At 43.3% G+C, this 22,097-nt stretch overlaps 1 protein-coding gene and 1 non-coding gene across 5 annotated transcripts in view; both read right to left on the bottom strand.

The window, feature by feature from the left end:
* Positions 1-22,097, bottom strand: part of ACTR3B (actin related protein 3B) — an 89,761-nt gene that overhangs the window by 46,410 nt on the left and 21,254 nt on the right. The window contains exons 1-3 of one of the 4 annotated variants that reach the window (XM_049643101.1): positions 21,264-21,588; positions 9,334-9,458; positions 8,352-8,462 (exon numbers count right to left, since the gene is read on the bottom strand). In XM_049643101.1, the coding sequence (XP_049499058.1) occupies positions 8,352-8,423 (72 nt within the window). In that variant the 5' untranslated portion in view covers positions 8,424-8,462; positions 9,334-9,458; positions 21,264-21,588. Of the gene's footprint in view, positions 1-8,351; positions 8,463-9,333; positions 9,459-21,042; positions 21,130-21,263; positions 21,589-22,097 lie in introns of those variants that run through there. The other 3 variants (XM_049643106.1, XM_049643102.1, XM_049643104.1) reach the window with 3 other exon arrangements.
* LOC125931118 (U6 spliceosomal RNA) lies at positions 5,004-5,106 on the bottom strand. The gene has a single exon (XR_007460374.1). It is a non-coding gene; the product is annotated as a U6 spliceosomal RNA (small nuclear RNA).

Here is a 22,097-nt window from a genome sequence, read left to right as displayed (position 1 = left end):
TCCAAAGGAGAGTTCTGAAGTCCCGGTGGTTGGGTTAAATCCCAGCCTTTGACTCTACTGTCGATGGAAAGTGATTTTCTCTCTCTGGGAAATGAGCACTGACCTCACAGAGGTGGAAAGATGGACGGAGTGGAAGTGCTTACAGTAGCAGCACCTGGCACGCGGAATGTGCTTGATGAGAGTGAATTATTACAACTAAAATCTTCAGCAAACACAAGTGAGAAACTCACTTACTAAAAAAAAAAAAAAAAAAAAAAAAAAAAAAAGTCTCTCAGCGAAAACCATGAAACAAAATAAAATTACATTGTGGAGACAAGAGACCCATCTAGAGCAAGATCTCCAGACAGGTCAAATGTCAGCACTGTCTGTATCAGAAGAGGAGAAACCACCTAAATGCCATCGTGAAGGACACGATTAAGTGAATGACGCCATATCCATAAAGGAGAGCACCTGCCCCAATGACAAAGAATGAGATCCATATGTGCTGCCATGAAACCATCATGACAAACTGTTACATGAAAAGGGAAAGGGGTCTCCAGAACCTCTACATTCTGTTTTTTGTTTCAATATTTATTTTTGAGAGACAGAGAAAGACAGAGTGCAAGCAGGGGAGGGGCAGAGAGAAAAGTAGACACAGAATCCAAAGCAGGCTCCAAGCTCCGAGCCATCAGCACAGAGCCCGATGCGGCGCTCGAACTCACGAACCGTGAAATCATGACCTGGGCTGAGGTCAGATGCTTAACCGACTGAGCCACCCAGATGCCCCCAGCCCCGCCCATCTACGTTCTTAAATATTCCTCTGTGCCAGTAACTTCTAACGAAAACTTTTTAGCAAACGAAGAATTGTTCCAGGGGAAATGACCAGAGCTCTGACAACAATGTGAACACAGTTAACCCTGCTGAACTATGCATTTAAAATAACAATTAGGAGGGTAAATTTCATATTACATTTTGATCACAACATTTTTATTTTCTTTAATAAAAAGAAAACAAGGTGGGTATTTTGATGCCACTTACACAAAAGTTTATGTATAATCCACATGTCTGCACACAATTACCTCTGGAAAGATACACCATTAACTGGTTAAGAACTGATAAAGGTGGTTTCCTCTCCCTCCCCCTTAGAAGGTCTGCGAACCGGAACAGAGGTGAGAAGGAAACACACTTAGCCCTGGAAGCCCTTCCGCACCTTCTGAATCCTGTGCTGTCTGCGTATATTACCTCGTCAAACACACAAACAATCTAGCTATCAACCAGCTGCAGGCTTTGGTTTAAACTCTTGTGCAGCAACTGATGCAAAGCTCAAACACAGGGCCACGAGAAAGTTTTAATCACGGCAATCAGAATATATTCCCTGGATGGGAGAGACAGAGAGCAATCTTAAAACACAGGAGAAAAATAATGAAGTCATACACAAAAGCAGATCATACATAAGGGATCTAAAAGTCACTCAACAACATATTACATATTTTAAAGTCCCTACCTCAAAGGGTTGAGGTTAAATTTGCTAATACCTGCAAAGCGCCCAGCCTATAGTTAATGCTATAAATGTGGCTGATTACCGTTAAAGACTTCTTTTGGTTAAAGCACACAAACAAGGCCTGCAGATTCCAACAGGATTGGCCACAATCTCTCTCTCAGAGAACCTATCAATCCGATCAACCTGAAAAATGGGCCTAATAACCACCCACCTCAAGGTTGTTGGCGGAATTAAAGAAATATAGGTAAACACTCGGGGAGGGTGGGGGGAGCCTGGGCACAGAGCAAGTAATTATCAATACATGCACTGCAAAGCAGCAGAAATCACATACGTTAACTAAAGGGAGCTATAGTTCTCTCTCACCTTGAACAGGAACCCACATACTTGAATAATAACTTAAATTTATAAAAATAAATAATAATAAAGTATTTACGCTGCATAGAAGTGGGTCAGCATCAAGAGAGAAAGGTGTAGAGGGTCTGGAAAGTACGAGCATAGTCGGGCAGTGTTTGGTCCGGAGCAAACACCAAGCCTATAGGAAGACATCACCAACAGGAATTACGGTAACCCGGGGCGCCTGGGTGGCTCAGTCGGTGAAGTGTCCAACTTCGGCTCAGGTCACGATCTCGTGGTTCTCTTGAGTTCAAGCCCTCCGTCGGGCTCGCTGCTGTCGGCACAGAGCCCACTTCAGATCTTGTGTCCCCCTCTCTCATCTGCCCCTTCCCAGCTTGTGCTCCCTCTCTCTCTCAAAAATAAATAAACCTTAAAGAAAAAAAAATTACAGTAACCCTGGCTCCCTGGACTTTTCTGGAGTTTAAGTTCAGTGTCAAATATGTTCCAAATAAACCCCAAATGAAGATTAAGTATAAACATCAAATGGAAAAAGAGTCACTACATAAAAATTTCGAGCTATAGATGTTCAAAAAACATAGGCAAAAAAAAACACAACAGAATAAAAAAACATGTACTGACAAAAGTCTCCTCCCAATTACGTGAAAGAGATCACTATACAGACAGAATGCAGTATGTGTATAAAACGCGGTCTCCTCGCCCCAAGAAGGAAGGATGCTCTGACAGCTGCCACACCATGCTGAGTGAAGGAAGCCGGTCACAGAAGGACAAATACTGGGTGATTCCACGTGTACGAGGTTCCGGGAAGGGTCAGATTCACACACACAGAAAGTGGGGGGGGGGGGGGGGGGGGGGCCGGGGGCGGGGGGGGGGGGGGGGGGGTTAAGTGTTTAACGGGGACAGAGCTTCAGTTCTGGAGACGATGGGGTTCGCGGCTGCACAACAAGGTAAATGTACTTACTGTTAATGCCACCAAATTGTACATTCAAAAATGGTTACAATGATAAATTTTATCAGAAAAAATTTCTAATTCAGAAAAAAGTTCATAGAAATCCCAGCAATAGGGGGACAAAACAGAGGAGACTCATAAATATGGAGAACAAACAGAGGTTACTGGAGGGGGTGTGGGAGGGGGGATGGGCTAAATGGGGGAGGGGCATTAAGGAATCTACTCCTGAAATCATTGTTGCACTACACGCTAACTAATTTGGATGTAAATTTTAAAAAATTAAAAATAAAAAAAACCCCACAAGATTCTTCAGTGGCTTCTCAAGACCACCTGATAAGTTCAATAAAGGAGTCTATTTGGGCAAAGAAGAAAGAAAGAAAGAAAGAAAGAAAGAAAGAAAGAAAGAAAGAAAGAAAGATCCCAGAAAAAATACAAGCAATAAAACACTGATATCCACAAGAGCACGGGACATGAACAGGAAATTCACAACAGGAAAGAAAACTAAGACACGTGTGAAAAAATGTTTAAGGTCAAAGTTGTCAAGAAATGCAAATAAAAACAAGGTGATTTTTTATTCCATCAACTAATCAAAAAGGGTCTCAATGAATGCTGACGGGAGTCCACACGGTGGCCTCTGTATAAATGCAGACAGAGCACGAACAAGGGGCTAAAGGCTCAGAAGGCTAGTCATACTTCTGCACCCCAAAATCAAACGCTGCTAGTTCTTTTTATAGGGCTTACTTATTTTGAGGGGGGAGACGCAGAGAGAGAGGGAGAGAGAATCCAAAGCAGGGTCCACGCTGCCAGCGCAGTCGGACGCAGGGCTCGAACTCATGAACTGTGAGATCACGACCTGAGGCAAAACCAAGAGTGGGACACTCAACCGACTGAGCCACCCAGGTACCCCTGGTAGTTCTTTTTATAGAAAAAAATGCTCTAAATAGAGGGCGAAACCGTATGAGCAAAGACTGTATTGTTTCTTATAAAATCAAGAAACTGGAAACACAGTCAACGTCTAAAAAGAGCCGAACTGCTAAGCAGACAGGAAGTACCCACTGGATAGAGGACCACACGGCCACTGAAACAAGTGATGGCAGCTGTGCGAGAAAATGAGGGGGTGGGGCACGCAACAGTGAGTGCAAACCATCTAGAAACAGGAATGGAAAGATCAGATGAAACTATGCCCAATGTGAATAATTAAGTTGCTACGACCGGACTGTGGAGAGTCCCAGAGATGTCCTCCCAATGTTCTGCCATACTTGCAGTTCTGGAATGGAAAAACATCGCCACCAGAGGCCTGAAGCCCCGGGTCACGGCCCGTAGGGGAAGCGCCACAGGAACTGCTATCACAGCCTCCTGACTTAACGCATCCGCAGACACACAGCACAGGAGGGGGAACAGCACACCGTGACAGGGCTCTGCCCTGCCTGCTGGCTCCCCGGAGGATGACACGCTCCGCACAGGCAGGACCCAGCCACGGTTCTGAAATCGGCTCAGTTCTTGTTCTGCCACTGTCCTCATGCCTGCGGTCACGTCATACCCAGCATCCATTCTGCCTTCTGCCACGCTGACAGAGCACTGATCAGTCACAGGAGGTGGCAACAGGCCAGAGGAAAAGCATTTCCCAGACTTCACCTTGTGGACAGGGCTCACCAAGTGGGTACATTCCGGCCAATCAGAAGCAAAAGCTGGGGAGCATGGCTTCTAGAAAAGCTCTGTACAAGGTTAGGACTTAAGTAGTAGTCTCCCTCTTGCCCTTATCCCCTCCTCTCCTGGAACACAGACATGATGACTGGAGTAGCAGTAGCCAACTTGTGATCCTGAGGTATCCTTAGAATGGAAGTCATATGCTAAACATAGTGGAGCCCAGAGGTCCCTAATGACACTAGAGAACCACCACACCAGCACTGCCCCCCCTACTACTTCTATTAAAGAAAGATAAAACCCCTAATTTGTTTAAATGACTGTTTTTTACACTTTTATTATTCACTGCCAAACAATTCACCATCTGTGAAGAATTTACACTGAAATCTATGTATTTCCATTTAAGGGAACGTTTATGGTATAATTAGGCTCTCCTGGCTCTTGAATCTGGTTCAGCATTAAGGGCAATATCCTCAAGGATTCGGAGAAACGTAACATAAATCCGTCTTCCTCCGTCCTTCATTTCTTCTGTGCTTCCTAGCCACAGTTGTTCCTCTGGGAGAGCAATTTATCTTTTTTTCCAACAAGGAACACTTCACAAGTCTGCGTGTCACCGTCACGCAGGGGCCGTGCTGATCTTCTCCGTATCGTTCCAATGTTAGTGTGTGCGAGACGAACACAGATCAACTGAAATAAAACCTTCCCGAACCAGTACGTATAACAATATCTAAAATGGCAGTATTAAGTTTTTCTTACTTTTTTTAAATACTGAAGCATATGATTGAAACAACACATAAATGCAAGCAACGTAAACATGCTTATTCATAACAATGGTAAAATATCATCTGGTATTGATTCAGAGATGAATAATTAATCAGTACCACAAAAATCAATCCCTATTTCTGGAAAAAGACAGCAAAATGAACACACGTACCTACATCGCTCCATTCCCACATGCCTCTGTAACTGCAGTAGAGAAACCTCAAAAACACAAATCCTCAAGGCAGGGAGAGCGGGACAGCAGATGACAAGATACGGGAAGCTGGAAAGCGCATGGCCAGTGGTAACTATAGCTCGGCGAACCCAAGGAAGCCAACCTGTGCACTGGCCACCAGCCACCGTACTGGGCAGAGCGGGTCCTAGTCATTCTCAAGAATAGGAAGGAAACTACGGCAGCGAGACAGGACATACTGCGCGTGACGACTAATTCTCAGGGACGCCCAGAGAGCTGGCTGAGCATTATTTCTGGGCATGTCACGAGGTTGTTTCTGCAGGAGATTAGCATCCGGTAGACCGAGTAAAGAGATCTGCCCTCACCGATGTGCGTGGGAAAGGCGGAGGACGGGCGGCATATCCTCCTCTCTTCCCTGCCCCGCCCCACTCGAGCCGTCATCCCTGCTCCTGGACACCGCAGCTCTCCGCTCTCAGGCCTTTGTGAGCAGCACGTGCTGCTTGCTTGTTCTGGCTTGATTTGTGTTCAAAATATGTGCACACCTCTCCTGAAGTTATAACTCCACTTCCACTCAAGGGCACTGCAACCCTCTAAAACACATGACTCTATTTTGAACCCCGGGCAACTCGGTACTGAACGGAGGACAATTCTCATTTACTGTCTCCTCGGTCCAGATGACCAGTACGACTTGAGACTCTGAAACTTCTTGAAAAACAGGAGCCGTCACGAGCTCATTCTCACCCTGTATGTTCAGATGTCTGCTCGCAGCAGAAAGAAAGAACAATTCTGTGAGCTACCGAGGGACCTATAATTTAGACCTCTGAGACTCTCTAACACCAAGAAGCTCTCATGTGATGTAGCAGTTGAGCAAATGTCTTCAATTAACTTCTATGACTTGGCCGTAAATCTCTACCCTTGCTTTCCTCCGCTTTAACTATTCCATTAACTGATGATTAAGGGTATAAACCTGAAGGAAACTTACCATTCTCATCACTTTCTCAGTCACCGCCTGCAATGAAGTGACTTACAGAATTCAAAGCACAATGTACATAATATAATATTTTCCTATCTTTAATAAACTTGATTTTTTTTAACATTCGTTATAGATACTCGTTTTTGGCAAATGGACTTCAGCTTTTCCATAGTCAAAGCAAACACCTCCGATTCCTTCCTGGCAAGTGGCTTTACCTCACTAGCCTCTAAACATGCCAAAAAAAAAATGATTTTAGGGAAAACTTCCTGCAGGCTGCGTCCTGGTGGTAGCGTTTGCTCCACAGGCCTGCTCTGTGTGGAGTGAACGGGAGGAATCCTGGCGCAGAGAGCTGAGGCAGACAGAAGGAAGCAGCTGGGCACGGTGCCTGGTCCTACAACCCCATCCAACAGGTAGTTATGTGATGTGCTAGAGAAGGAAACATGCCAAATGTGACAGGTGGGAGCCTGTGATTTGTTTTGGCTATAAAGACAAAGCCACTCAGACACACTGTCAGTTTCCTGGCTTCATTTATTTTACATAAACCACTGTAGGTACACAGGATAGAAAATACACAGTGGCCTGTAAAACACATTACCCATACTTGGCAATTCCCAGTTGCAAAGATACAGCCAGAAAAACGATCAGAGCACTTTCAAGGACTTGCCTTAATAGATATCAAATATATAGATTCCACAAACTACCACAATAGCCTTGCAGTTAACATATTTTAAGTCAGATAATTCTAAAGCACACTCCATATTTAACATTAGAAAGAATTATATAATTGGATCTGGGACCATTTGACAATATCCTTGCATGGAGAAAATCCAAAGCTAAATTATGTACGTTTTAATATGCAGCTTATGTTACATGCAATTGCTCTCTATAAAGCAAGCGTTTTGAACATGTAATTAATTTTAACTTAAAAAGAACATTTCACGGAAGGAAATACATAATGTTGAGTAGAACAACTAGAAAAGATTCCATAACCAAGAGACATTTCTCCTCATTTCTCTGTAATGTTTTATTCTATTTGAACAAGATCAATTAAGTGCCATAATCAGGACCCATAACTAAGCTCAGTCTTATTTTATAATAAGACTTAAAGCCTGGCAAAATAGTGGCTTCACTGGTTTCCTCTGCTACAAAGCAAAAATCCTAGCCCTCCAGCTCCATCAGGAGGGCATCGCTACCCACACACGGTCCCCCCGCCCCAATCTTCCTCGCTGACGGAGTCTGTTTAGGTACTCACCCTCCTGGGGCCAGGCCATCAGACACCGTCCCCTCCCCAGCCCCCAGGAAGAAATCGGATTAGTCTAAACCCATCAATGTAATTTCATTCCCCCTGCTAGTGACCAGGCCAGGCAGGGACAGATGGGACACACAGGCTGGGAACATTCCCGGGAAAGGGACTCTTCATTCTTACAAAGCGTTTCTACCTCTAAGAGCGTCTAAAGCATGAGGTGGTGCCATCCTGGGGCCTGTGGGGAACCAAGGCCGCTCTAGTGCCCTCGAGTGGTGAGCCCTGCAACCACCCAGCTCTGGCCTTGCTGTTCTGACGGCTGATGATCCCCTGTTGACTTCAGACATTTTTGATGAGCCTTCTGTTATGTGCCAAGAAAGCACCGGATTGATACAAATGGCTTTACAGGAATTTAAAACTCTCCAGGGAAGAATATCTTGAGTTTACAATCTAAGTAATCTGGGGGCACCTGGGTGGCTCAGTTGGTCGAGCATCCGACTTAGGCTCAGGTCATGATCTCACGGTTCGTGGGTTTGAGACCCGCGTTGGGCTCTGTGCTGACAGCTGGGAGCCTGGAGACCGCTTCGGATTCTGTGTCTCCCTCTCTCTCTGCCCCTCTCCCACTCACACTCTGTCTTTCTCTCAAAAATAAACAAACATTTAGAAAAAAAATTTTTTTAATCTAAGTAATCTGGAAAAAGAAAAATCTAAGTAATTCAGGATTTTGAGGATATGTTCCTCTCAGGTCTAGTTACTCACCATTAAAAAGTAATGATCCTCAGGTTCAGCTCGAAGGTATTTAAAAATCACTTGTTCCATGAACCTTTCCATTAGATCCCAGTCTTCAATTATTCCATGTCTTATTGGCCACTACAGCAAGAGAAACCAAAATACGTCAGCCTTCAGGTCACAACAGTAAGAGTAAGAGTCCAACAACGCCAGCCCAGGACGGACTGGGTTAGAGAGGAGGGCTGCCAGCACAGGGACGGACCTACCTCACTCACCAAAGGAAACAGGCACGTGGGCAGAAAGATTAAGCCATGCTCCTGTTTCCACTCTGCAGCCCTTACTTCCAGGTACAAGGAAGTGCGTTAACAATGTGTAACAGATGGGGCACCTGGGGGTGCTCAGTCGGTTGAGAGCCCCACTTCGGCTCAGGTCATGATCTCACGGTTTGTGGGTTCAAGCCCCACATTGGGCTCTGTGCTGACAGCTCGGAGCCTGGAGCCTGCTTTGGATTCTGTGTCTCCCTCGCTCTCTGCCCCTCCCCCACTTGTGCTCTGTCTCTCTCTCTCTCTCAAGAATAAATAAAATGTAAACAAAAATTTTAAACACCCCCTTCAAAAACAACAAAACTGGGGCACCTGGGTGTCTCAGTCAGTTAAGTGTCTGACTCTTGGTTTCTGATCAGGTCACGATCTCACATTTTGTGAGCTCAAGCCCCACACCAGGCTCCGTCAGTGCAGAGCCTGCTTGGAATTCTCTCTCTCCCTCACTCTCTGTCCCTCCCCCGCACTTGCGCGCGTGCCTGTGCACGCACATGCGTACTCTCTCAAAAATAAACTTTAAGACAAATTTGTTTTAAATAAAGTTAAGAAAGAAACTTTTTAAACATAAAAATAAAAATACATCCCTTAACTCCTAAGTACAGTTTCTAGACCATCTGCCATTCTGCACTCTCCCTTCTACTGTTCTGTTCTCGGCTCCACACTAAGGCAGCAAATCCCTAAGGGGAGCTCACCTTTGTGGCATACGTGGGCTTATCGATGGCCTCGTCCCCTATGAAAAAGTCCAGGTCATCGACTCCTCTCAACACCCTCCTCTGGGCTTGGTCAACTACCTTTGCCGACTCCCTGATGGCAATACCTTAAAAAAAAAAAAAAAAAAGGCACAAAGATTTCCATCACTATTCCTATTTATTTGAATGATCAAGAAAGGATCATATAATCCCCATGTATGTACAAGTACATTTTCAATGTTAGGGTTTTATATGGGGTGGGGTGTTCATAGAAAAGACACTATCAACGAGTACGTAAAATACAGAAACAGCTTTTATGTTGCAGTATTATTTTCAGAATGGTACAAAGGAACTTAGCTGATCTGCTTTTAATGCTGACAGAAGCTATATCACTATATTTCTCAATTTCATCTGGAAAAATCCCACAAGACAATAAATGAAACGCCCTTGTATGTATCAATAGGTTCCAAATTTTAAAATACAATATAGGAGACAAATTAAAAATATAATACAAAAAAGAAGAGTAAACTGAAAAATAACACCTATACACTCTCCAGTCCTTTTTTTAAATAAAACTCTGCATCAGATAGATTTAAAATATATTCTTTTAATCTTGTTATAGGAAAAAAACTGACTTCACTCAAAGAAACAACTAGGAGGCTGATGGCTAATATCCATCACAAAAAAGAAAAGTACAATAATCAAACAACTGCATTACGTAAAAATGCCAATGGCTTTCTGATACATCATTTTAATAAGGGTTAACCGTGACGTTTGAGAATATACTTAGTAAAAATCACATAGAACTTCACTACAGAATTTAATATTTAATGAAATGTGGAAGCTTGACAAAGATAAAATTTTCCATTTACACTCCTAACCCTTGGTCATACTCTGAGCTCCCATAAACTCACCTTCATCAAATTTATCCCAAAACAAATTAGCAGACACATGAACGTATTTTTTAGAGCAGATCATCTGAAACCCCCAAATCATTACGAATGAAGGGTCGCAACAGTCACACGAGTGAATGTGAACCCTGTTTGTGAGAAAGGTGTTTTGCAGCGACAGGGGCAAGAGGTAAAAAGGAGGAGTCCGGAGTAGAAGTCACTCTGTCCACCTCTGCTCACTCCATCCAGCTCATTGCCACACTTAGACTCAAAGCCTTCCAGTTACAAAAGGTGGCACAAATCTAGGGGACGGGATTTCTGCAGAACTCAAGGAGCAGGTATGGCGTGGAAATGCTGGAGACAAAGCCCAGCAAGCAGTCAGAGGTGGTGAGCATGTCCAGAGCCCTGAAGCTGGTCACAGGGCAGAAATGTCTGCTGGGCCCTAAACAACTGAAGCAATCTACAGAAACAAATAAAACCACCTCTGAAAACTGAGCAGGCCACTCAATGGCACACTGACAAGCATCACACAGGATCATCTGACGCACACGTCATGCACGCAGAGGGCCCCTGGCAGCACGGCTCGCAGCAGACCGCAAGGTCCTCGCACAGGGTGCCAGTGTGAGTGACAGATTCTATCCTCTGGGCAAGATCAAACTTAATTATGCATGAATTTATAATTAAACTGCCAAGTCAAAATAAAAGATTGTGAAGACACAGGGCAAAAAAATTCTGCGATTCATTCCATCATTCAACTTTGCCAAGAATTTGGGGGCAACATATTAACCAGAAGAAAAATCACCACCCTGGGGTGCCTGGGTGGCTTGGTCAGTTAAGCATCCGACTTCGGCTCAGGTCATGATTTCATGGTTTGTGTGCTCGAGTCCCTGCATCAGGCTCTGCACTGTTAGTACAGAGCCTGTGTGGAATCTCTGTCTCTGTCTCTCTGCTCCTCCCCACTCACTTGCATGCATGCACTCTCTCGAAACAAATAAACTTAATTCAAAAAAAAAAGAAAGAAAAGAAAAATCACCACCTTGAAGAAAAAATACTAAACTTAGTGAGGTGACACTACCACACTCAGAAATACAAATGAAAACCAAGTTAATCCTATCCCTCCCAAAAAGGTAATCAAAGTACTCTGGCCCCAAATCATGGTAGATGTATGTTTTAGTGGCCATGAGAAATAAGAAAAACACAAAACAAAACAAAAACGAAGTATACTTCTTTTAACTATTACTACCTATCATACATGAAGCAACTGAATCCACGAAACAGAGTAAAGGCACAGAGAGCTTATCTTCAAACTCTTTTGCGTAAGCCTACGAAAAGCAAGAAGTGGTCCACACGGTCCTTATGAAGATGATGGAGAAATGCACCTAAGAGAGCAGCTATCAAAGACCATCTATGAACTTTCACAGACTACAGGACTCCTCACAGAGAAAGGGTCCGTGCCACCCCAGCAGCGATCTCCAACCCACCGCCGCCACACACAGTAACAGGTGTCAACACAGGTGACACTGAGATGGGAAGGACAATGAATAGAACAGATAATGGAGTCGACGGCGAAACATTCCAACTGGTTACACACAGGTGGCATCTCCACGCGATGGAAAATCAGGAGGCCACGAAAAAGAAGCCAGCAGGTGTTCATATGCCAATCTAGAAGGATGACTGAGGTGTAGCGCCTTGACAAAAACACAAGGTGCAGAGCAGTGTACGTGAGATGCCACCACTGTGTGAAAACAGATGCCTGTGTGTATCTGCTGGGATTTGCGGAGCATCTCAGGAAGGAAACACAAGGAACCAGGGAGAGGGGAAGCGGGTGGGAAAGAGTTAATTTTCACTGCGTCCTATTATACCATTTAACTTCTATGGCAGACGAATATATTTTCTACTCAGAGTTAATTAAATTTGGGCTTCCGCTTCTGCAAGGACAGAGTTAACCTAGTTTTCCTGCTGCTCTAAGTACAGCCAGAACCCGGGGACTTTCTAGAAGAAAGAAACACAGAGGCCAGAAGGTAAAGAGCGGACAGACTGGCTGGGGACCACAGGACCCCGGGAACAACACAGCCGTGAGTCTCCTGGGTCTTCTTTTTGTCTCCTGTAGCCCATACTGGTTACCTTAGAAACACCGATGAGCTCAAAACAAAAAGGGTGTACCCCCAAAAGTCTGCTACCTGCAACCAAAGAAGATAAAAGGGGCAGTCTAAACAATACCTGCTGAACTCCAGTCAAACACCTCAGGAAAACCACCCCTCCTCCTCAGTGCGAAAGCTGAACATCCACCCCACCCAGCGGCATCAACCTGTCCCCTCTGCTCTCACACTGGGCTTTCGTCACAGGAGGCCGAGTGACAAGTCAGGACTGCCACCACCACCAGCAGTAACAAGGCACCCCTGTCCCTCCCGGCCAGAAGGCTACTTGCTTAGGCCTAATGCGGAGGCTGAACTCCCACCCACAATGAGCAGTAACGTGGAGCCTTCCCCCAGCCAGTGTCAACAAAGGCCAAGAGGAGACCTTGAACTTCAACCCCAAACTGGCATTAACAAGGGGCATCCCCCTTTCCTTACTGGAGCTGTATCAGAAATAACCTGCTGAAACATCAGATTTAAACAAGATCCAGAATCTCAGACTATCTAAAATGTCCAGGTTTAGGGGCGCCTGGGTGACTCAGTTGGCTAAGCTTCCGACTTCAGCTCAGGTCATGATCTCACGGTTCATATGGTTCATGAGTTCGAGCCCCACGTCGGGCTCTGTGCTGACAGCTCAAAGCATGGAGCCTGCTTCGGGTTCTGTGTCTCCTTCTAATCTCTCTGCCCCTCCCCCCACCAAAAAAAAATAAACATTTTTTAAAAAAATTTTTAAATGTCCAGGTTTCAATAAAAACAATCCCTCACCACAGCAAGAACCAGAAATATCTCAACCGAAATGAGAAAAGACAATCAACAGATGCCCACCCCAAGACGACACAGATAACAGAATTAGTAAGCAAGATTTTAGGAGCGATCATACGATGCGTCAATCTACAAACACACTTGAAACAATGGAAAATACAAGAAAGTCTCAGCAAAGAAGCACAAAGTGAAAGCAAGGATAGAAGACAGAGACAAAACTGCATGGAAATTTTGGAACTAAAAATATACAGTACCTGAAATAAAAATCTCAGTGGATTAGTTCAACAGCAGGAAAGGACAGAGAAAAGAATCACTGATCTTGAAGATATAACAATAGAAGTTACCCAGCCTGAACAACAAAGAAAACAGATTGAAAAGCAAATGAACTGGGCCTCAGGGACATGTAGGATATATAATAAAAGCGCTAACATTCATGCATTCCAAGTCCCAGAAGGAGAGGAAAAAGGAAAAAGTATTCAAAGAAATAATGGCTAAAAATCTGCCAAATTTGACTAAAAAAGAAATAAGCCTACAGATTCAACACTGAACAAACCCCAAACAGGATAAACCCAAAGAAATCCATGCCAAGATACATTACAGCCAAACTTCTAAAAACTGAAGACCAAAGAAAAAATTCTAAAAGCCTCCAACAAATTTCTCATCAGAAATCAGGGCACCCAGAAAGAAATGGTACATTTTTCAAGTGTTGAGAACTGTCCACTCGGAATTCTAAATTCAGCCCAAATATCCCCAAAAATGCAGAGCAAATCAAGACATTCGTAAACAAAAGCTAACAGAATTTGTCATCAGCATACCAACTCTTAAAAAATGGCTCAGAAAGTTTTCTAAACGGAGAGGAAATTATAAAAGTAGGAATCTTGGGAGGTGCCTGGGTGGCTCAGTCGGTTAAGCCTCTGACTTTGGCTCAGGTCACGATCTTGCCGTTCCCAAGTTCGAGTCCCGCGTAGGGCTCTGTGCTGACAGCTCAGAGCCTGGAGCCTGTTTCAGATTCTGTCTCCCTCTCTCTCTCTCTGCCTCTCCCCCACCTGTGCTCTGTCTCTCCCTCTCTCAAAAATAAATAAACATTAAAAAAAAACTAAAGACAAAAAAGAAGAAGGAATCTTGGAACATCAGGAGGGAAGAAACACAGAAAGAGCAAAAATAAGCATAATTACTTTCCTTCTCCTCTTGAGTTTTCTAAATTATGTTTGGCAGTTATAGCAAAAATTGTAACACTGATGTCCTTCTCAATGTACGTAGAAGAAATATTCAAGACAATTATATCAGAAATGTGGAGCCTTTCACTCAGACTGGTAAGGTGTTAACACAGGAGACTAAGAAAAGTTATGTACAGGAAATGTAATAGACCAACCACTGAGATGCTACATAAAGAGATGCACTTGGGGCACCTGGATGGCTCAGTCGGTTGAGTGTCTGACTTCGGCTCAGGTCATGATCTCACAGTCCGTGAGTTCAAGCCCCGCGTCAGGCCCTGTGCTGACAGCTTGGAGCCTGGAGCCTGCTTCGGATACTGTGTGTCCCCCTCTCTCTGCCCCTCCCCTGCTTGTGCTCTGTCTCTCTCACTCACAAAAATGAATAAATGTTAAAAAATAAAAAATAAAAAGAGATGCACTCAAAAACACAATACATAAATCAAAATAAAATTCTAAAAAAATGCTCAAATAATCCCCAGGAACTCAGGTAAAACAAAACAAAGGAATAAAAAAAAAAAAAGCAGAAAAAGCACTAATCAATAATTACAATAAATTATGTGATCTAAATACATTAATGAAAAGACAGAGATTGGCAGAGTGGATTAAAAGAACCTGACTCTTCACAGGGCACCTGGGTGGCTCAGTCCATCAAGCATCTGACTTCGGCTCAGGTCATGACCTCACAGCTTGTGAGTTTGAGCCCCACATCGGGCTCTGTGCTGACAGATCAGAGCTTACAGTCTGCTTCAGATTCTGCGTCTCCCTCTCTCTCTGCCCTTCCCCTGCTTGCACTGTCTCTCTCCCTCTCTCAAAAGTGAATAAAAACGTTAAAAAAAAAAAAAAAGAAAAAGAGAAAGAACCTGATCCTTCAAATATAAGGATATATGTAGGTTGAAAGTAAAAAGACGGAAAAAGATATCCACACAAATGTTAATCAAAGAAAGCATGATTGGCTATATTGCCATCAGAAAAAGTAAATTTTATAACAAAGAAAGAAAAAATTGAAAAGAACATTAAAAAAGATAAAGGGTCAGTCCATCAAGAAGACACTGCAATCCTAAATGTGCACGTAACAAAGAATGGAAGCGCAAAGTACTGGAGACAAAAACTGATGAGAAAAACAGACGAACCCACAATTAGAGCTGCAGACCTCAATGCCTCTCTCAACAACTGATAGAAGGACAAAAGAGCTCAACAATACCATCAACCTACGGGAGCCAACCAACATATACAGAATACTCTACCCAAAGAGAACAGAGTATATACTGTTTACAAGTGCCCGTGGAACCAAAATAAACCTTATACGGGGCCATAAAAGAAACCTTAATAATTTTATAATCATTGTAAAACCATACAGTCGGTTGGTTGTACGGGTTGGCTCAGTCAGTGGCTCAGTCGGTTAAGTGTCCGACTCTTCATTTCTGCTCAGGTCATGATCACTCAGTCATTGAGATCGAGCCCCACATCAGGGTCCACACTGAGCAAGGAGCCTGCTTGGGATATTCTCTCTCTCTCTCTCTCTCTCTCTCTCTCTGCCGCTCACCCACTTGTACACACGCACCCTCTCACTCTCTCAAAATAAACTGTAAAGAATAAATAATTTTATAAGAGTCAAACTCATACAGAGTATGCTTTTTGACTACAATAGAATAAACCCAAAAATCAATGACAGAAAGGTTACCAGGAAAATCCCACAAACATCTGGAAGTTAAACAATGCAGTTCTAAATGTGTCAAAGAGGAAATCTCAGGGAAGTTTTTAAAATACATGAATGGAATGGAAACAAAATACAAAATATCAAAATGTGTTGGACACTGCAAAAGCAGTGATAACTGGGAAAATTTTAACACTAAAAGTTTACATTAGAAAACAGAAAAACTCTCTGGGATGCCTTGGGTGGCTCAGTTGGTTCAGCCTCCCTCTCTCTCTGCCCCTCCCCCATTCACACTCCATGTCTGTCTGTCTGCCTGTCTCTCTCGCTCTCCCAAAAATAAACATTAGAAAAAAAATTTTAATTAAAAAAAAAAAAGAGAGAGTCTCAAATCAATAATCTATGTTCCCACCTTAAGAACCTAGAAAAAGAAGAGCAAAACAAAACCCAAAGCAAGAAAGAAGGATGAGAGCAGAAATCAATGAAATTTAAAACAGAAAAACAGAGAAAACCAATGAATCTAAAAGCTGGTGTATCAAAAGTTAAACCTTTTGCTCTGCAGAAGACCCTATGAAGAAGATGGAAAGAGAAGCTCACAACGGGAGAAATTGTTTGCAAACCGTATATTTGACAAAGGACTCGTTATCTAGTACATATAAAGAACTCTCAAAACCTCACAGTAAAAATGTAACAATTAGAAAATGAGCAAAATACACAAAGAGACATTTAATAGAAGAGGATTCTCAGATGGAAAATAAGCACATGACAAGATGTTCAACACCACTGGCCATTACAGAAATGAAGATTCAGACCATGACGAGATACAACTACACACTTACGAGAAGAGCTAAAATAAAAAAACTGTGACAACACCAAATGCTGGCAAGGATGCAGTGACACCGGCTCTCTCATACACAGCTGGTAGAAATGTAAAATGGTACAGCCACTATGGGAAATACTTTGGCAATTTCTTAATAATACTAAACATAAACTTGCCATACAATGCAGCAATTGCACTACGCAGTATTTATCTAGAGAAATGAAAAATTATGTCCGCACAAAAACCTGTACACAATTTTCATAGCAGCTCTATTTATAATAGCCACAAAGTGGAAATAATCAAGAAGTCCTTCAGTACATGAATGTTTAAACAAACTGGTACATGCATACGTTGAAATACGACCCAAATAAAAAAAGAAACAATCTGTCAATACATACAACAACTCAGATGGACCTGAAGGGCATTATGCCAAGTGAAAAAGCCAATCACAAAGGACATATCCTGTATGGTTCCGGTTATAAAACATTCTCAAAAAAAAAAACCCACAAAATTATGGAGATAGAAACAGATTAGTAGTTGCCAAAGGTTAGGAATGGTGGGGAGGAGAGTCAAGTGTTGTTATAAAGAAACAGCTCAGGAGAGACTGTTGTGGTGATATGATGGTTCTACATCTTGACTGTAGTGGTAATCACAGGAATCTACACATGGGATAAAAGGACACGGAACTACACACACACAGACACACACAGACACACACTGCACCAATTTCCATTTCCTGGCTTCAATGCTATAGTATAACCATGTAAGATGTAGCCCTGGATGAAACAGGGAGAAGGGTACACAGGTCTCTCCAAGCTATCTCTTACACTGCCTATGAATCTACAATTATCTCAAAATAATGTATTTGAAGACAAATAAAATATAGTTTGTAAATTATTTAAACAAATTAAAAAATAAAACCCCTCAGTTAGCTTAATGACAAACCAAAACTCATACGATTAAACTTAATAAAGAAAAATGTAAAAGTTCTGCAGATTAAAAAAACTGTAGGAGTATAGAATGTGGGTAACCAGAAGAAACAGACTATTTTCCAAATGTTAAAAGGTCATCTGAGGGTAATCTAGGGAAGATTATCAGAAAGGTGCTCAAAACTTACATATAAATTCTAGATCTTAGGAACATTTACTACAGTAATTACCAGACAACAGTAATTTCTTAATTAATACATCCAGTATATTTCCCAAAAGAATGTCATATATTTGATGAAACCTTCAAGAAATAATAATTCCTATCTTACTTACTGTTCTAAAGAACAGAAAAGAAAGCTGAAAAACTCATCTCCAAAAGCCAGTCTAATTTTGATATTCAAACCAGACAAAAATGTACAAGAAAGGTAAATTATAGAGTAATTGCACTTTTAAACACTGATGCAAAAACCCAAATAAATATTTGCAAATACAATTCAACATGTAGTTGGTATTTCATAACCAAGTAGGGATTATCTCAAGAATGAAATAAATGACTATTTAATACTTGAAAATATATTAATGTAATTCATCGTATTATAGGAACTTAACTGTCCAAAACCATATGATCAGCTCTCAGTAAACTAGAAATAGAAAGGGCACTGTATTAACCTGAAAAAAGCATTTCCACAAAAACCAAGAGCAATGACTAGTGGCACACTAAAATCACCGTCTTTAAAATCAGACTGACAAAAGCACCCACTACCTCCAGCTCTAGTCACTCCAGCAGGAGAAGTTCTAGCCAGTACAAAAGACCAAAAAATATATATAAAATATTGAGATTGAAAGGGACAACCATTACTTGCAGTTAATAGTCTGAATAGAAAACTTACAAGAATCTGCAAGCTAATAGAACAAATAAGAGAAGCACGTAAGGTTGCTGGATTAAAAAACAAAAAAATAGCATTTCTACATGATAGCAATTACTAGTTAGAAAATGTAATTTCAGAAAATTCACAACAGCAACAAACACATAAGGGTACCTACAGTTAAATCTAGTAAAAGGTGTATGAGCTTTATGAAGTCTATTACAAAAACATTACTGAAAAACACAACAGCCATTAATAAAGATCATATATACCATATTCATGGATAGAAAAACTCAATTCAGGGGCGCCTGGGTGGCGCAGTCGGTTAAGCGTCCGACTTCAGCCAGGTCACGATCTCGCGGTCCGTGAGTTTGAGCCCCGCGTCAGGCTCTGGGCTGATGGCTCGGAGCCTGGAGCCTGTTTCCGATTCTGTGTCTCCCTCTCTCTCTGCCCCTCCCCCGTTCATGCTCTGTCTCTCTGTCCCAAAAATAAATAAAAAACGTTGAAAAAAAAAATTTTTAAAAAAAGAAAAACTCAATTCATAAAGATGTCAAATTCTTCCCCAATTAATCTATAAACTGAATGTGTCTCTAATCAAAACCCCATTAAAATTTTGCATAGACCTTAACTAATTTTAAAATCTGTAGTAAAGGGGCGCCTGGGTGGCTCCGTCAGTTAAGCGTCCTACTCTTGATTTCAGCTCAGGTCACGATCTCTCTCTCTCTCTCTCTCAAAATAAATAAATAAACATTTTTTTAATAAAATAAAATAAAATCTGTAATAAAAAGTAAGGCCTAAGAATAGCCTAGGTTATTCTGAGAAAAAAGGGAAGAGGAACCACACCTACCAGATATCAAGACACTGGCTAAAGTAATAACATTTAAGACAGCATGAATTTGGAGTGAAGATAAACAAACGCATAAATGAAACCAAATAAAAACACCAGAAATATTCCCAAGCATATATGGTACTTCAATATGATTTAAAAGGCATAACAAATCGGAATGTACTCTTCAATAAATGGTGCTGGGACAAGTGTCCTTCCATTCAGAAAATAAGTAAAGTAACTATCTCACACCATATTCAAAAAGTAAACTCAAAATTGTCACAGAAGAAAATGCAGAAAGTCCTTATGACTTTGGAGGAGAAATGCATTTTTCAAGATAGAAACAAATTATAAATGGAAAATGCGTACTGAATATTTTAACTATATCAAAATTTTACGTGTCTAGATTTAAAAAATCATTTAAAAAGATGCCATAAAAGACAATATTTGCAACATATTAATATTCAGAGTATACAAAGACAACTGCATAAAACTCCGTAAAAAAGATTAAAAAAATATGCAATAGAAAAAATGGGCAAAGATACGAACAGGCAATGAAAGGTGCCCCACCTTACCAGTCATCAGAGAAATGCAAACTTATAAAATGACGCATCGTTTCACATTCGTCAGACTGGCGAAAACTTAAGTCTACCAATGTCAACTTTTGTCAAGGCTGTGTGGAAACAAAAACCCTTTACCAGCACCTACGGGAGCTTCACTGTGCACAAGCACTCAGAAGAGCAGCCTGACAGCAGCTGAGAAGAGAGGTGCGCACCTGCACGACGAAACAACCCCATTTCTCCTCATTTTCTCTTGGGAAACTAGCGCATGTGCGTAAGGAGAGGTTTACTGCACCATTTTGTATAACAGAGAAAACTGGAAAATGCCCAAACGAAAAAAAAAAATTGAGATTCAAATGCTAGAACTCTGATCAAGAACTGTATATATCAACACTGCTAAATCTTAAAAACCTATTTCCGGGGGGCGGGGTCCTTTATAAAAGGACAATGCTGAAAGTGATTTACAGCACGGTGTCATTTAGGAAGGTCTAAACCGGCAGAACAAGGCCACATACAGGCAAGGAACCCTGTTCCCATAAGGTCAGGACCACAGGAAGTTCCCGGCAGAGGAGGGAGAGCAAGAGGGGCGAATGGGCTGGAGGAAAAGGGAGGACCTTGCCCACGCTGATGCAGGGGTTCACAGATTTACAGGCTGAAATCATGTCAGCGTTTGCTCCTTCTGAGTGGTGGGTGGGTACGCAGGTCTGTGCTATATTATCTTTTGCAACAGTTTTTAGCTGAAATAAAAACTTCTCAAAAACTCTATGCAACAGGGGCGCCTGGGTGGCTCAGTCAGTTAAGCGTCCGTCCGACTCTTGATTTCGGCTCAGGTCATTCTCTCACGGTTCGTGAGTTCGAGGCCCACATCCAGCCCTGCGCTCACAACACGGAGCCTGCTGGGGGTTCTCTCTCTCTCTCCCTCTCTCTCCGCCCCTCCCCAGCTCACTCTCTCTGCCTCTCTCTCTCTCTCTCTCTCAAAAATAAATAAACTTCCACAAACTGCTTTGTAACTATTCCATTAAAAGAAAAGCCAAAAACATCTCTGGGCTCCGTCCCCACCTCCCGTGGAGACGCTCCTCCGAGCAGGAAGCCCTTCACCTGATGCCAACGGGACCTTTACACCGAACTCCTCCGACGCCGAAGCTCGAACACGTCCTTACTTCCTCCCGACCCCTCCCCGCACCTCCCTCGCGCGCCTTCGGCGGACACGGTCAGCACACACATCCTCACTCCTCTGCCGGAAACTTTTCAATGACTCTCAACATACTGCGACAACTTACAGACCAAAAAAGGCCGGGAAACCCTCCACTCGAACGATCCTGCACACGCTGCCCAGAAGCGCACGCCGGACACGGGCAGAGCCGCCCGGGAAGAGCCGGACGGGGCGCGCGGCACCTCGCCCGTCCGCTGGCTCAGGCCCGAGGGAGCCGTTCGGGGAACAACGTGGAAATTCCCGGGTGCGAGATGAAAGTAAAACCCCTCGAGAGGACAGAGTCTGTCGTCATCCGGCCCTCCCCCACGCTCCCGGCCACTGTCCGCCGAGGGCCGTGACCTCCCGCACGACGAGGGCCCGCCCGCACGCGCCGCGCCCACCCAGCGGGCCCCGCCCATGTCCGCCAGCGTCGTCGGCGCGCTGACGCACATCCGCACGAGCCCCACCTCTTCTCTGCGGGTGCCACGTCGGCACGTGCGCCTCGAACTTCGCCTTGTGGACGGAGCCTCTAGAGCCAGAAAAATGATTCAGCTCCCACATCTAACTAAGACGAGCAGGAAAGCCGACAGCCCCGGGCGACCGAGGCCCTCCACCCAACCCAGCATCCTCACCCGGGCCCCCAAATCTTCTCACCCCGCCTCCCGGGGCTTCTCCATCCCTTGCAACCGACTCAGCCGACGATACAGCTGTGGCTTTCCTCCCACTTCTCTGACTTTTTATGCTCTAGCTTCTGCTACTGTGAACGTTCTGAAAGCACCAATCTGAGAGCCGCCTTGCTGTCTGGCGGCGCATGAAATCCCGCTAATAACTGACTTCAGTTCTCCTCCCTGTTGATGATGACGGGTTGAACGGGCCAGCCGGCTGAACGCTGCCGACAGTTTGAAACGGCAACGCATTAAAG

This window comes from Panthera uncia, chromosome A2 (assembly GCF_023721935.1).
Source record: "Panthera uncia isolate 11264 chromosome A2, Puncia_PCG_1.0, whole genome shotgun sequence".
NCBI classification, from domain to species: Eukaryota; Metazoa; Chordata; class Mammalia; order Carnivora; family Felidae; genus Panthera; species Panthera uncia.
Note: the sequence above shows the minus strand (reverse complement) of the source record. Positions and strands in the feature narration are given on the sequence as shown.